The following is a 14,418-nucleotide window of genomic DNA, read 5'->3' on the forward strand; positions in this document are numbered from 1 at the left end:
CAGGTTTGAATTGCAGAAAAACACTTGCAGTTTTAAAAACAATCCAAAACAAATGCAGCACCAATATAAAGCAACATAAACAGCTTACTATAGCACAGCACCCTGCTTCAATTCTGCCAGACATTGTTTTATACTGTTCACAGTTGTTTTAAGAGACACTCCTGGGTTTGGAATTAAAGATCATACTCAGAAGACTCTACAACAGAGCTCTGAAAAATGGAAACAAAGCTGCCTGTTTGTAAGCTGTCTACAATCACTCAGCTGTTCCTTAGATGCTTCACAGACCTTCTCCAGGCACTATTAAAGCTCCTCCAAGCTTCTCCTGGCTGCCAAGACACACCTGAACAGCCCTAACCCCTGAGTGACCCACAGATAATATGAGGTGTCAATCTACACTTGAATTATTGGTAGAAATTTCTTGCTTTATAGACAAACATCTACTGTAATAACTTGAAAAGTGGAACGGGCAGGAGCAGTAATGACAGCCTACCTCCACTTCCTCCAGCCAAAAGTTGAGGCAGGGCTAGAGAAGGTGGTATGAGACCACTATCACCTTGTTCCTAATCTCTCTCCTTCCAAGAGGTGGCAAAGATGAGGGCAGGGCAGATATGCACAACTGTGCATGCCCCCCTCAAAAGCAGAGCAGAAAATTTGGGTGCCACTTTGGTTCAGGCCAGGCTGGCAACTTACTACCCTTCAATTAGCCACTGTCAAACTGATTTCAACTCCTGCACTTTCTCCCTCCACTTCCTTTCACTTCCCAAATGTGACTTGCCTTTTTAGAGGGTAAGTCTGAGGGCAGAGCCTGTGTCTCATTTTCATTTATGAACAGTGATTTTTGTGGGCCATTTTGGAGAACAATTTCTGTCCAAATAACAGGAGGAAAAATATAAAGAAATAAAAAGAAATCACTTTGGTTAACAGACAGTTCAATTCTTATGAGTGGTCTGGTTCTGACAGCAGCAGCATCAACAGGCTTGCATGGTCATTGCTAGAGAAATTATCTTTGTTTGATAAGTAGGGGAAAACTGGATGTCCAGATAAACATTTTTGACAAATATAATTCATAAATAATTCTAAAGTACAGGTGTGCGCCCTTTAGCAACATTCGGGATCGCATATCCAACTACCACTTGTGAACACGTGGTCGTCGGGGGGCGTACACCCCCACCCTCCGAATACGAGGGTTATCTGAGCCTCCCAGAGGCAACGCACATCCGAGTTCTGCCTCTGCAAGGTTAAGAGTGAGGAAAATCGCATATCTTGCATGATTTTTGGTTTGCTCTATGAAACCAGAAGTCGCGCAGGAGACGTGATTTCCCTCAGTCTGAGCCTTGCAGAGGCAACGCTCAACGTGTGCTGCCTCTGGGAGGCTCAGATGACCCTCCAGAGGGGAGGGGAGCAGAGCATCCCCTTCCCTGCTGAGGGTCCACATTGCGTGAAGCTCCGCTTGATGACAGGAATCGCAGTCCTGATCCCCGCCGTTATGTGGCACACGACTGCAGTTTAATATTCACATGCTATCATATGTGTGGATCAAACTTCCACTCTCTTCTCCTTGCTCCTGTTTCAAAGGCTGAAGCTTAGAACACACTAGGCACCTATCCACTTTTGAAAACAAAATATTCAGACATTTGTATAAAGATATTAATATATATTACCTTGGTGTGTTCTGAAGCAGCAATCAGATTGTTAAATCCAAGATAGCGAAGACATGTGACAACCTGTTGGTAATCAGCCTCCTTCAGTAAATCCTGATAGTTGGTAATTAGTGAGTGAATTTTTCTCATTACTTCAGCTGCTAAATTTAAATCTTTCTCAGTTTTGCCTTGAAAAGAAAATACACACTTCACTTATAATAACCAAATTCACTTATAAATTATAAACATGCTCTTGTTTATTTGATTTTGTTTAGAGCAGGTACATCCAGGTTAAGACACACTTCATGAGTGTCTCAAAATGGAGCATGTTGGCCCAATCCTATACTCACCCTGTGCCAGCAGAATGTCAGTTCCACCAGTGCACACTGTTGTAGAAGTGCTGTAAAGCACTTTGCAACAACACTTCGTCTAGCAGCCCTGGTGGGAAGGGCTGAGCCTTCTGCTGGCACCAATGCATGCAGGGATGCTTGCCAGAGCAGGTAAAGCAGGTGCATGAGTGGGGGGAGAGCTGGAATAGGGAGAGAGAGGGTGGCAACAGGGATGGGGTAGAGTTGGGCCAGGAGCGGCTCGGATTGGTGGTGCCTGCACACCATTCCCAGGTTTTATTCACCAACACAGATCAACACAGACTTGCGCCAGTTATTAGCATGAGCAGGTTCAAATGATGCACTGAGGCTACTGGGGCATACCCCAGGGCACAGGGACCAATGTTCCCTTACACCAAGCAGAACTTCAGCTGCCAAAATTCCCTACACGGGATGCAGCGTACCTCGCACCAACATCACTGCATCGCTATGCAGGAAATTAGTTAAGACTGAGATGTGGGGGGGGGGGAGGGTTTGGTAATATATCAGGGATGATCAACTTATTCTGGCCACTGTATTCTTCAGATACCAAGCTGGAGGCTGGAACATTAAGGACAGTTAGATTCTTTAAGGAGTACTGGCTTCTTAAGAAAGAAGCATATGTGTTCAGATGGTATGAAGTCAATGATTGAGTGAGGAATACATTTACTCTCTGACAATGGCAGCGATCTCTATCTTTCCATTATGCAAGTGAATTAATTATACCACAGTTTCTCGAACAGGGGGTTGAGACCCACTAGATGGGTCACAAGCCCATTTCAGGTGGGTCTCCATTCATTTCAATATTTTATTTTTAATACATTAAGCTTGATGCTACCATGGTACGTGACTGCATTTGGGGAAATGTTACAGACCTGTACTTTTAACAAACTACTATGTATACTAACAATAATAGTAAATGGGATTTACTACTGGGTAAGTGTGGGTAGGATTGCAGCCTGCGATCATAAAAATTTTTCCTGCTTGATGATGCCATTTCCGGTCACGACATCACTTCCGGTGGGTCCTGATAGATTTCCATTCTAAAAAGTGGGTCCCAGTGCTAAATGTGTGAGACCCACTGAGTTAAATAATTATATGTATTTATATGACATGGATACACATTGGTTCACTTTTTGCAACCTCTCAGCAAAATTCTTGAACATCTTTTCAATATTATTCAGGTCACTGAGAGCTAAACAGTTACCAAGGACTAGATCTATGTTGCATGTGAGCTGTTCCTGATAGAGATGGTGAGTTTGTTGATCTCCCTTGCAAAAATGTGCTGTATAACCACCTACTTTTATCTTTGCAGAGTTCCTTCCACTTCTCAAAGCAAGCATTTAGCCCAGTCATTTCAATGGTAAGTTTCACAGAAGTATCTTGAAATGTTTTCACAATCCTATCTAGACTGGTAAGTCCAGATTTGAAATTTTCTTTCATTTCTCTTTCAATTGACATAGCAGCATCATTCCACTGACTCTCTTCTTTTTTTCGTATCTCTTCAGCTCTCTTTTGCTTCTGGTTTTTCTCAACAATAATTTCTGCTTTTTTCTTCTGTGAACAAAAGGGTAACACAAGAAGATGAAATCTGAAATAGGTTAATGGAGATTAATAGATCCATATGATAAATTATTGTAAGCAACATTTTTATTATTGGTAATACACATGTATGAAAATTAAATAGATGTGTTTGAGACAACATACACATCTTACATGCTTATTTTTGCTCTTCTTGACAACAGAAGTCTGTTTTGAATTATCCAACTTAGTACCAATAGCTGTTGAACTTTTATCTTCCAGTGACTCTCCGTAAATACATTCAGATGTTTGATCTAATAGTTCATTTTGTAGAGCCCATACATCTCCAGCTGCTCCTTTGAAACATACAAAGGTATTATCAGGCATAAATAACTCAATTTCTCTTAGCTTTTCACCTTTCCTACATTTGATGTAATTGACAATTACACATCACATTTCAGTTGTTATGAACTAGTTTTCCCTGCTCTGCGGACATATCTTTCAGATTCCAATAGCTACAGGCATTTGAAAATGGTGTTATTTATTTTTACTCAGAAGTAAGTCCATAGTATTCAGTGAGACTTAGGCTGTAATCCTATCTTACTGGGGGGGGGGATACCTCTATTAATAACACAATCCTTTGTGTCTACTAAAAAAAACCCATCAAGTTTAATGGAATTTACTCCCAGGTAAGCATATATAGGATTGCAAGCTTATACTCCCCCCTCTTGCAATCTATATATGTATCTGTTTGTTTATAGAATTTATATCCTGGCATGGTGTAGGCTTCCTCATGAGGAAGCTGCTTGAACCATTCACTAAAGAAGCTATGCCATGTCTCCAAAACTAGATGTGATAGGGTAAAACGGATGCCATTTTTGGAATCAGCACCCCAAATATACCCAGGAATTGGTGTAACGTTTAAGGAAGCAAAATGTGTGTTGGCCTGTGTTATCTTAAGGCTGCATTGTGGTTGCACCGGTGCAGGAAAGTTAGATAGGATTGGGCCCATAGACCCCTAACAGGTCATTTGGGGACTGAAGTATTCAGCAAGGCTCTAAGCTGGACAGTATTATATGTGCAGGGTTTCCACCTAAAATTTTAGGCACAGAAGTCAAGAGCTAAGGCAGAAGAATAAGGGTGAATTTAATCCCTTTCCCCATGTCTGTTATTGAGCCCAATAAACAGATTGCAACTTACTACCTTGCATCTGGACTGGTACGTTAGTGAGCTTTGTGAGTATCATGTAGGTGGAGTTCCCAATCTTGGGAGGAAAAGGTGGAGACGACAGGTTTCAAGACCTATCTCCGCTTCTTTTGTCTGTGTCATAGGCATTTCTGGTCAGGTATGCCAAAGATGAGTGCAGTATTAGTTATAACAAGTCCTATCACTGGCCTGACAGCCTTCTTGCCTCATTCCTAGCTGAGGGCTGCAATCCTATACACATTTACCTGGGAGTAGGTATCATTGAACTCAATGGAACTTACTTCCAAGTAGGTATGCATAGGATTGGACTGTAAGTCTCTGTGTGACATGATACTAGCACTCTGGCTAGATTGCTGTTGTGGCTCCCCTGGTGGTTTGTCCTAGTTCCTTCCAGAATCCTTTACAGTTGATACTCCCCAACAGAGATTCAAACCTTTCCTCTGAGGAGGTTTGCAGGCTGAGGCTACAGACCAGCCTTCTTCCACAGGCACTATCTTCTTTTCCACAGTCTGCTACAGTAAAACAGATATTTCTTGAAAGTGTGCCTTTCGATGATTGGCATAAATGCACTCAAACTTGAAGGCTGGGAGATTCTTAGTTACTCTCTGCTTTTGCCCCCTTGCTGCCTGTGCCTCCTGCAATGGGAGCATTCGTGTCATGCAAGTTGCATGTGGGGTATTCAGTGATTTGTGTACAGTGGGGTGTCAGTGACTGGTTCCTTGCACATCTGAACAATGTGGGGCTATCAATGGGCCACCACCCCATGACTGGTGGATGGTGTTGGTATTTCCATGGATGCTGGCAGTTACTGGAAAGGCTGAACTTCCGTGAAGTTGTTTAGGCTGTAGTTTCATCCTCTCCCTTTCTGTTAAATGGGTTTAGAATATGATGGTCATTACTCAGACATACCGCCATAACGGGAACACTGGTGCTACCTTGGCATAGGACTATACCAGCAGTCTCCAAAGTGGAGACAGCTGCATGCTGATAAAACCGTCCCCAGTGTGGATGGAGCTTACCATTCTGCCCCAGGGCCTCTTTGGCAGATTGCCCCCGACTTTGTGCTGGCCAACCGCATATGCCTGGAAATCTGGGCACAAAAGACCCTGGAAGCGGCTGTGAGAGCAAAAGTCAGGCCAATCTTTGGCATGAATGGGAAGCTCCCCCATGGAGTGATAAACACAGTTCATGCAGGGGATTAGGCAGGGAGGGATTATGCAAATTACAGCTAGTCAAGTTATGGACTGTTTATGGATGTAGAAGCTCAGATGTGCACATTGACTTTCCTGCCAGCTGGAGCTTACATATTTCCTGCCTTTATATGCATCTCTTCCCTTTATTAAAAAGTATCGGGCAACCTGTTCATCCAAGAGTTGACATGCCGAAATGTACAGCCTCCTGATCAAGCCGAGAATGTTTATATATTACCTGTCCCAAGATAGTCATCACTTAGGGATCTTCTTGAAAACCAACAATGATGATCATTAACTGTGTTCCATTTTTTTAGTGATGTAACAGCAGGATCATCTCTTTAAAAACACAAGTGTACAAAGATTGAAATATCTATGTTTAAATTATTAAAACAATACTTTTTTGAACCTATTTAATATAGGTGTATCATCTACAAATAAAAACATACATGGATTAACGTACAGTTGTGATTGTGTACATCTCACTTGGGAAATTTGGACAAGAGCATAGTTGTACTTCAAACTGAACACTGCTTTTTGCATGAAGTTTACCTCCATGCGAAACATTTGCAACATTCCAACAATTACTTGACTTGATTGTACTTGAAAACAACATCACTGAAAATGTTGCCCCATTTAGGTGTTAGTTTTCTGGGAAGGGAATACTGAGAAACTTGTGAGTCAAGGACAGAAATGTCTTGGGTTCTATGCTGGCATCTACTACTCTAGAAAATGATCACAACAGGTTATTGAATGCATACTCATTTCTAAATATCTCAGACACATAACATGATTTCCAGCAACAGCAGCTTTCTCACAGAGGAAAAAGGTGCCAATATGAAGACATGTATATAGGTGGTTTGTGTGTATGTATGTACACTGAGTCCTTCTCATCCACGGATTCAGAACCCATGAATCTGACCCAATGCAGATTCTACACCCGCATCTGGAAGGCCCACAGAGGACTTCCGGATGTGACGGAAAGTGCCTTCCAGCTGCGTCGGCAAACCAGAAGTGCCTCTTAGAGGCCTCTGGGAAGCCTTCTGAAGAGCAAGATTTGCCAAGAAACCAGAAGTGCCTCACGCAGCCTCCCTGTGCCTCAGAACACCTCCAGACACAAACAAAAGGCACTTTGCATCCAGAGGTCCTTAGTGGGGCCCCCATAGATCTTAGTATCTGTGAGTTAAGTATCCATGGGGGGGCCCAGGATACCCCACGGATACCAAGGTCCAACCTGTATATCATATATCTATTGCTAACTGTGAAGTCTTCTCATACTGAATAAGCTACAAAAATAGAAACACCTAGCACTTAAAGTCGGGGATACAATTTACCAGATCAATTTGTATTTTCCAACCCTGGGTGCTGGTTCTCAGCTGCAAAGCAGCAGGAGGCACACATGATTTGTAGAGGAGAAGCAGTGGGCAGACAGATGCTTAAGCGTTTTCCCCTCCTACTTTTACATTGACACTGATACAGAATTTGCCTAGCCTGGATTCCAGGAGATTCCTTAATAAATATATATCTGGAAAAGCATCTGAGTGAGCAGTTTCAAGGAAAAGAAGTGAACAGGGGATGAATTAAGTACCCTGATAGTCACTTGCCTCCTGAAAATCACCCACTTTTAATGATGCATTGAAGTGAGGAAGTTAATTCTGGGATTTGGAAATGTGAGATCATAGTAATGTATTGTTCCAAAGCCTAAGGAAAAGAATGCATCACAAATCCCTGCTTCTGAATCACTCATTTGGTGAATCAGAAGCATGGTACAGAACGATCTTATCCTAAATCAAGGGTGGCCAAACCATGACTCGTGACCCACATGCAACTCTTTGACATAATGCACGGTTCGTGGAAATATGTTGGCTGAGGTCCTTTTTGCATCACAATTAACATAAAAGGTAAATAAGAAATTTTCAAGCTTTATAATTTGTCAGGAACAGAGTTCACTGCATCAAAATGTAAGTTTAATGTTCATGGTGAATATATATATTTAAGAATTCAAATGCTTCTTCAATATTGCAGCTCTCAGACATCTCTCTTGTGGCTCTCAAGTATCTGAAGTTTCTCATATGTGGCTCTTATGTTAAGCAAATTTGGCCACCCCTGTCCTATATGCTCTTTTTTTAAATCAGAGAAAATAAAATGCATACCTTCTCAAAAATGGCACATCATTCAAAATATCTCCTGCAAATTCGTCCACAACACTGCATGCCATTGGAATAAGTCGTGGATTTTGAACTTTCATTTTGCATACACTCTCTTCCCAAAAATAAAATAATTATTTTTTAGAGATGACTACAATATAAATTTGACACACTGAAAACAACTGATAAAATATTCCTGTGCATATAGAGAAGTCAATCCTTGCTATCTGTAATCTGTTCTTGTGAATTCACTTATCCATGAGAACAAGAGTGTAGCTTACCTTGTGCCATCCACTTCCTGTTCTTGGCTATCCACAGCATTCCTGACCAGGTTACCTACCCTTCACTTTGATCCCATAGGATCAATGATTCAGTATCCACTGGGTTTCCAGAAACCCAACCCCAGCAGATAACAATAATTGACAGTATAAAATGTGCATGGGGAATACAACGGGAAAAACAGCTAATAGATCATGATCCTAAATCCAAATTATTGCTTGGTAACCTGATGCGTATGTCCAATTTGCTAGATCTAGAGTTGCTCTTCTGCCTATAGAACGTGTCTACGACTCACAGAAAGGCTTAGTGGTGCATGTGAAAAAATACTGTAAACTGAACCAAAAGGTGCTCTTCTTTTACAAAAATCTGTACAACCTTTTGCAAATGAAATCTGCTCCTGAGCTGACTTGCAGCCCAATCCTAACTAAAACCTCCTCCATTGATGCAGCTGTGCCAACAGATTACATGCTGCATCCTATGAAGAGAGGCAGTCAGAATCCTCCTGAAAATAAGGGAATAAATGTTTCCATACCTTGAGGCAATTCTCAGTATACCATGAAGAGCCATAGAACCAAGAACAGTAAGAGAGAAGAGGAACAGGGGTAGAATTCTGTCACCCACTGGTGCTACCAGGATAACCCCTTCCCTCCCCCATTCTGCCTTCCAGCTCCCCCCCTCCCCACCCCATTCCTCCCACCCTCTATTCCTCCAGTAGAACCACTGTTCCACTATCATTAAACTCAATTAGGAATGGGCTGCTATTCCAGTGCTGGGCACACTCTTACACAAGTTTTTCTTTAGTACGTTGCAAATCCAGTCTAGTTCTACTCTTTGGATCCAATTCAGCTACATATGTGGTACTCTCCATGACACATACACTCACTGTATATATAGTTTGAGGTTCAAATGAAGTACTAGAATTTAAGTTGATTTTATCAGAAGTAACTCTGTTCAATGGAGCAAATGTTGGTGTAGACTTCCAACCCAATTTGAGGTTTAAGAAGTGATAACTATAGTATTGTTGGAATTGGCTCTAACAATGGAGGACGTATAAAGCAGCAAGGGCTGATATTACCAGACAAGGGAGCAAGAGAGAATGGGAACTGAAATCTGCTCTCCAATCAATCAAATGCTAGTATTTGAGCTTTTAAAAGTGACAGTCTGGCTGCTAGATTGGTAATATGCTAGTTGAACATGTACTTTGCTAGACTGTTAGGATGCTTGCTTAGAAGGCTGCTTCTTCTGTGTACAACCTTCCCTCCAATAGCACAGGAAATACGTTCCCCAAAAGTTTAGTGCTGTGTGAAACAGCACTATCTGAGACATTGTTTACAAGGAGGCATGAAACTGACGCTGACTGGTTGTATGCAATCCAGAATACACTTCTTCCATTAACTACAGTGCCTGTCAATCACAGCCAGGATGAAGAGCACTGTAATGAATACAGGAAGCAGCACTGTGGGACTGAGAGCCCAATCCTATGCATGTCTACTCAAAAGTCCCATTGTGTTGAATGAGGCTTACTTCCAAGAAAGTGTATGAGACTGCAGCCTTAGGGCCCAATCCTATCCAATTTTCCAGCAGCGGTGTAGCTGCTTTGCAGCCCCAAGGTAAAGGAACAAATGTTCCCATACCTTAGGGAGGCCTCTGGGACTGCCTCCCATCACAAGATGCAGTGCACGCCCCACTGGCACAGCTGCACTGGCACTGGAAAATTGGATACGACTGAACCCTTAGATTATGTATATCCTGACCGACTTTCTGAATAGAGCACTAATTACTGCATCCTGTACCTATAGAATGAAATATCTATATATATTTATTACGATATTGACTATAGTAACATATCTGAGAAATCTTACGTTCTCTTGGTGAGCACGTCTTTGTGAGAAAACATTTAGAAGTTATCCTCAGAGGAAAAGAAGCTCCGATGTCAACTGTTTTAAGTAGCATTGAAATACCATTCCACAAATATTCATAATCTCTACAAATATTTGATGTAATATCCAATTCAAACTCTAAAAAAATGAATATAAATATTTTACATTATTTTTTGATTTAGCATAGGTCAAAGATGTAAAATCAAAACAGGCATTATAATTGTAACTTTGATATATGGCTACCTTTTAAATACCTTTTATTAATATTCATTAATTATAGACCAATAAAATTAACAAGTGCATGTGTGAGTGTAAAATAAATACTATATTTAATATTTTGAGTTTACACTGTAATTTGTACTTGCAATTAATTTAAGACTTATGATTACATAAGAACATAAGAACAGCCCCACTGGATCAGGCCATAGGCCCATCTAGTCCAGCTTCCTGTATCTCACAGCGGCCCACCAAATGCCCTAGGGAGCACACCAGATAACAAGAGACCTCATCCTGGTGCCCTCCCTTGCATCTGGCATTCTGACATAACCCATTTCTAAAATCAGGAGGTTGCGCGTACACATCATGGCTTGTACCCCATAATGGATTTTTCCTCCAGAAACTTGTCCAATCCCCTTTTAAAGGCATCTAGGGTAGATGCCAGCACCACATCCTGTGCAAGGAGTTCCACAGACCGACCACACGCTGAGTAAAGAAATATTTTCTTTTGTCTGATCTAACTCTCCCAACACTCAATTTTAGTGGATGTCCCCTGGTTCTGGTATTATGTGAGAGTGTAAAGAGCATCTCCCTATCCGCTCTGTCCATTCCCTGCATAATTTTGTATGTCTCAATCATGTCCCCCCTCAGGCGTCTCTTTTCTAGGCTGAAGAGGCCCAAACGCCGTAGCCTTTCCTCATAAGGAAGGTGCCCCAGCCCCGTAATCATCTTAGTCGCTCTCTTTTGCACCTTTTCCATTTCCACTATGTCTTTTTTGAGATTCATTCTCTAGACTGACTTTCAGATCTATTTAATATATATTTCTAACAAATTATCTTATTTTGACATGCTACCTTTCAGATACGGTCAGTTCAACCATAACTGGACACCATGATTTCCTGCTAGAAGATGAATGGCCCAATCCTATTAGGTACGTGTTCTGGCAGTGCAAGCAAGGCCCTCTAAAACTACTGCAAAACACACCATTCATTGCAGCCTGGCCATCGTTTATTACCATGCTTCAGACTCTGAAAAATCCAAAAACTTATCCTATACATCCCATAATTCAAAAAACCTAACGTGAATGAAGTACCTGGGCCTTTTTCTACTTCATAATAGTATGCAATGTTCTTCCACAAGAGATTATCGCTTAAATCAGGCAAGGAAGACATATCCATCTTTAATAATATTTCAGAGTTAAGGTTGTTCAGAACAAGAAATTCAGAAAGTTTATGCTGAAGAGAGGGAAAAACACACACACACACACACACACACACACACACACACACACACACACACAAGTATTACTATTGACAATATTTATATACTTTTGATCAACAAAAAAGTTTGCAAATAATTTTTTAGAGCATGTTAAATAAATACACATTTCCTTGTTCCAATTAGGTTAACCAGCAAAACTCCACCAATAAAGATGCTATCCTGGGTTGAAAGTAAACAATACACACAGAAGTTGTAGACAAAACATACAGGAAAAAGACTTACAAGAACAACTGTACAATATGTGGCTTCAGTTTTAAAACTGGTCTACCTCTAGTTTAATCAGCAGACAAATCAACTGCACTGGAGGCCTGCAGCACAATCCTAAATAAAAATTTCTTTCCTCCTGGAAGGCCTTAATCTATTTTTGTCACTTAGAGAAGCCATTTTTATTTGAAAGTATATTTGATTATATTCACAGGGGTTTACTCACAGTTAGGTGTACAATTCTCTGATTACCCTAATCATGTTTGGTTAACCTCTGAGCCTTCACTTGCATGGAATATAAAAGCCTTGTTCTGAACTGATATGCCACTGTGGGCTCAGGTTCCCTGGAAGACAATTGAACGGGCAGCCTGATCCTGAGCTTGATTGTTCACTCCTGCACTGCCCAGGAACCAGCCACTGCAAAAGTGCCACAAGGCACTTTGCTGCCAGTGGTGAGCCCACAGCATGGACAGAGAGCCCAGTACCTGTTGGTGCTGGGCCTCTATGCCACCCGAACACCCAGGAGGAGCATGGAGCAGTAAGGATCCCTACTGGGTGACATGGAGGCTTTTCAGGATGGGGAGAAGGTGGGGAGGCTTTTCGCAGTGGGTGGAATGAGGTGCGGATCATTACATCCTATGCCCACTCCCTCCCCATACCCCCCTACCACCACATTCTGTATCTCCACCCTAGCCACAGAGACTGACATGGGTCTCCTTGGTTCTGTGGCTGCAAATAGCAGGCATAGATCCAAGCAGAACTATCAGGGCCACCAGGGCTCAACAAGAGATAAGGGAACCCCCTTACCCCAAGGACACCTCCAGCAGCTTCCCTGGCCCCACAGGATACTGTCACAGCCATTTTGGTACCAATGTCTTCCTGGATGCTGGGGAAGCTTAGGACTGGGCTCCTAGGCTCCCTGTACTGGGATGCTGCTGTAACCTGTTCTGGGAAACAGGGTGGAGACCATGCACATTGGTCTCCAGGGTGGCCTGCTAGTCACTGCTGCCCCACAACCAGAGGAAAGGAAAAACGATAAAAGGCCAGGATTTAGGAGATTGAAGGACTGAAGTTTAGGGAGCTGTTCAAACGCTATTGGGAATCTTATGACATCACAATGTGTGCAATGGAGATTCACATTCACAATTTGGCTTAGGAAGAATTTATTTATTTCAAGCTTCTATTGAATTACCTACCTGCTGAATTAGCACACTGGTTTCTGGATTCCAGTCATTTCCAATGAGTCTGACCTGAGCTCGTTGTGACAGAGGCAAGTAATGTAAAAAAGCCACACTGAGACAATACATCCGGATTAGGTCTGCAGCTTCTTGCAATGTTAACATTGATTCCTTTGATCAAATAAAAAAACAAAAAGGAATAGTATGTGAAACACACTAAGCAAAGCTATTCTGGGAAGAAATTTGCTTAGTTTCCAATTATGCATTTTTATGCACAACATACATGTAAGCATGCCCTTTTTCTTCTGGTGTTTACACACCATGTTGGACAGTATCTGATCAATGTTGGACAATATCTGATCACCAGCCAAATATTATAATAATAACAACAACAACAACAACAACAACTCGGTATTTATATACCGCCTTTCTGGTGATTATTATTATTATTATTAACAGTATTTATATACCGCTTTTCAACTAAAAGTTCACAAAGCAGTTTACAGAGAAAAATCAAATAACTAAATGGCTCGGATCGGATGGATCGGATTACTCTTCTGACTTTATTCAAGGCGGTTTACATAGGCAGGCATTTCTAAATCCGTCAAGGGGATTTTTACAATCATAAATGGTTTTCTCTTTCAAGAACCACACAACATTTCAGATAGATCTTCCAGGTCTGATCTCACTTCTGGCCTCCAGTGCCTCCCACACAGGCTGACAGCAGCTCCCACGTGGAGGGCAGCCAAGACGCTTCTTCCCTCAGAGCAGATGGAATAACTCGGCTCAGCTTGTCAGCTGCTTCAAGGTCTCGCCATTCAGGGAGCTACCGGTGTTCTCGAACTGGCAACCTTCTGATGTTATTTTCAGGGTAACGGAGGCTCTACCCTCTAGACCAGACCTCCTGCCCCAAATATCTGATCAATGGCCATCAATAGCTATCTGATCAATGGCTACTGATGTTGGACAATATCTGATCAATGACTACTGAAGACCTATGTGTGCTCCAAGGCACTGGAATTTGTAACATGATCCACCAGCCTGGATAAGGCTGAAATAAGGTTTTTTTCCCCAGTTTCAGTGTGGGAAGGGAAGAAAACCACTTTGAATTTCAAATTTGGTAGAAAAGGTTTCCAAATGGTTTCTTGCTGATTACAGAGTTCACACAGAGCCATAACAGAACTGCACAGGGACAACTCTGGAGCACTCAATGATGTTGTCATTATCATCACCAAGCTGAGGAGTGCCATGAGGAAAGTTGCACAGGACTCCGATCCTAGTTGCAGATTCTAGTTTGGGTCTCTTTTTGTG

General features: G+C 41.9%; 1 protein-coding gene across 5 annotated transcripts in view; it reads right to left on the minus strand.

Moving 5' to 3' along the window:
- Positions 1-14,418, minus strand: part of LOC136656006 (probable ATP-dependent RNA helicase DDX60) — a 75,443-nt gene that overhangs the window by 46,745 nt on the left and 14,280 nt on the right. For 4 of the 5 annotated variants that reach the window (XR_010794691.1, XM_066632812.1, XM_066632815.1 and 1 more), the window contains 8 exons: positions 13,126-13,278; positions 11,538-11,679; positions 10,211-10,366; positions 8,076-8,184; positions 6,161-6,261; positions 3,722-3,882; positions 3,307-3,562; positions 1,662-1,828 (listed from right to left, as the gene is read on the minus strand). Coding sequence is in view for 4 of the 5 variants with exons in the window: in XM_066632812.1 (XP_066488909.1) it covers positions 1,662-1,828; positions 3,307-3,562; positions 3,722-3,882; positions 6,161-6,261; positions 8,076-8,184; positions 10,211-10,366; positions 11,538-11,679; positions 13,126-13,278 (1,245 nt within the window). In the remaining variant the exon portion in view is untranslated. The remainder of the gene's footprint in view (positions 1-1,661; positions 1,829-3,306; positions 3,563-3,721; positions 3,883-6,160; positions 6,262-8,075; positions 8,185-10,210; positions 10,367-11,537; positions 11,680-13,125; positions 13,279-14,418) is intronic. The other variant, XM_066632813.1, reaches the window with a different exon arrangement.

Source organism: Tiliqua scincoides, chromosome 6, assembly GCF_035046505.1.
Source record: "Tiliqua scincoides isolate rTilSci1 chromosome 6, rTilSci1.hap2, whole genome shotgun sequence".
NCBI lineage: Eukaryota > Metazoa > Chordata > Lepidosauria > Squamata > Scincidae > Tiliqua > Tiliqua scincoides.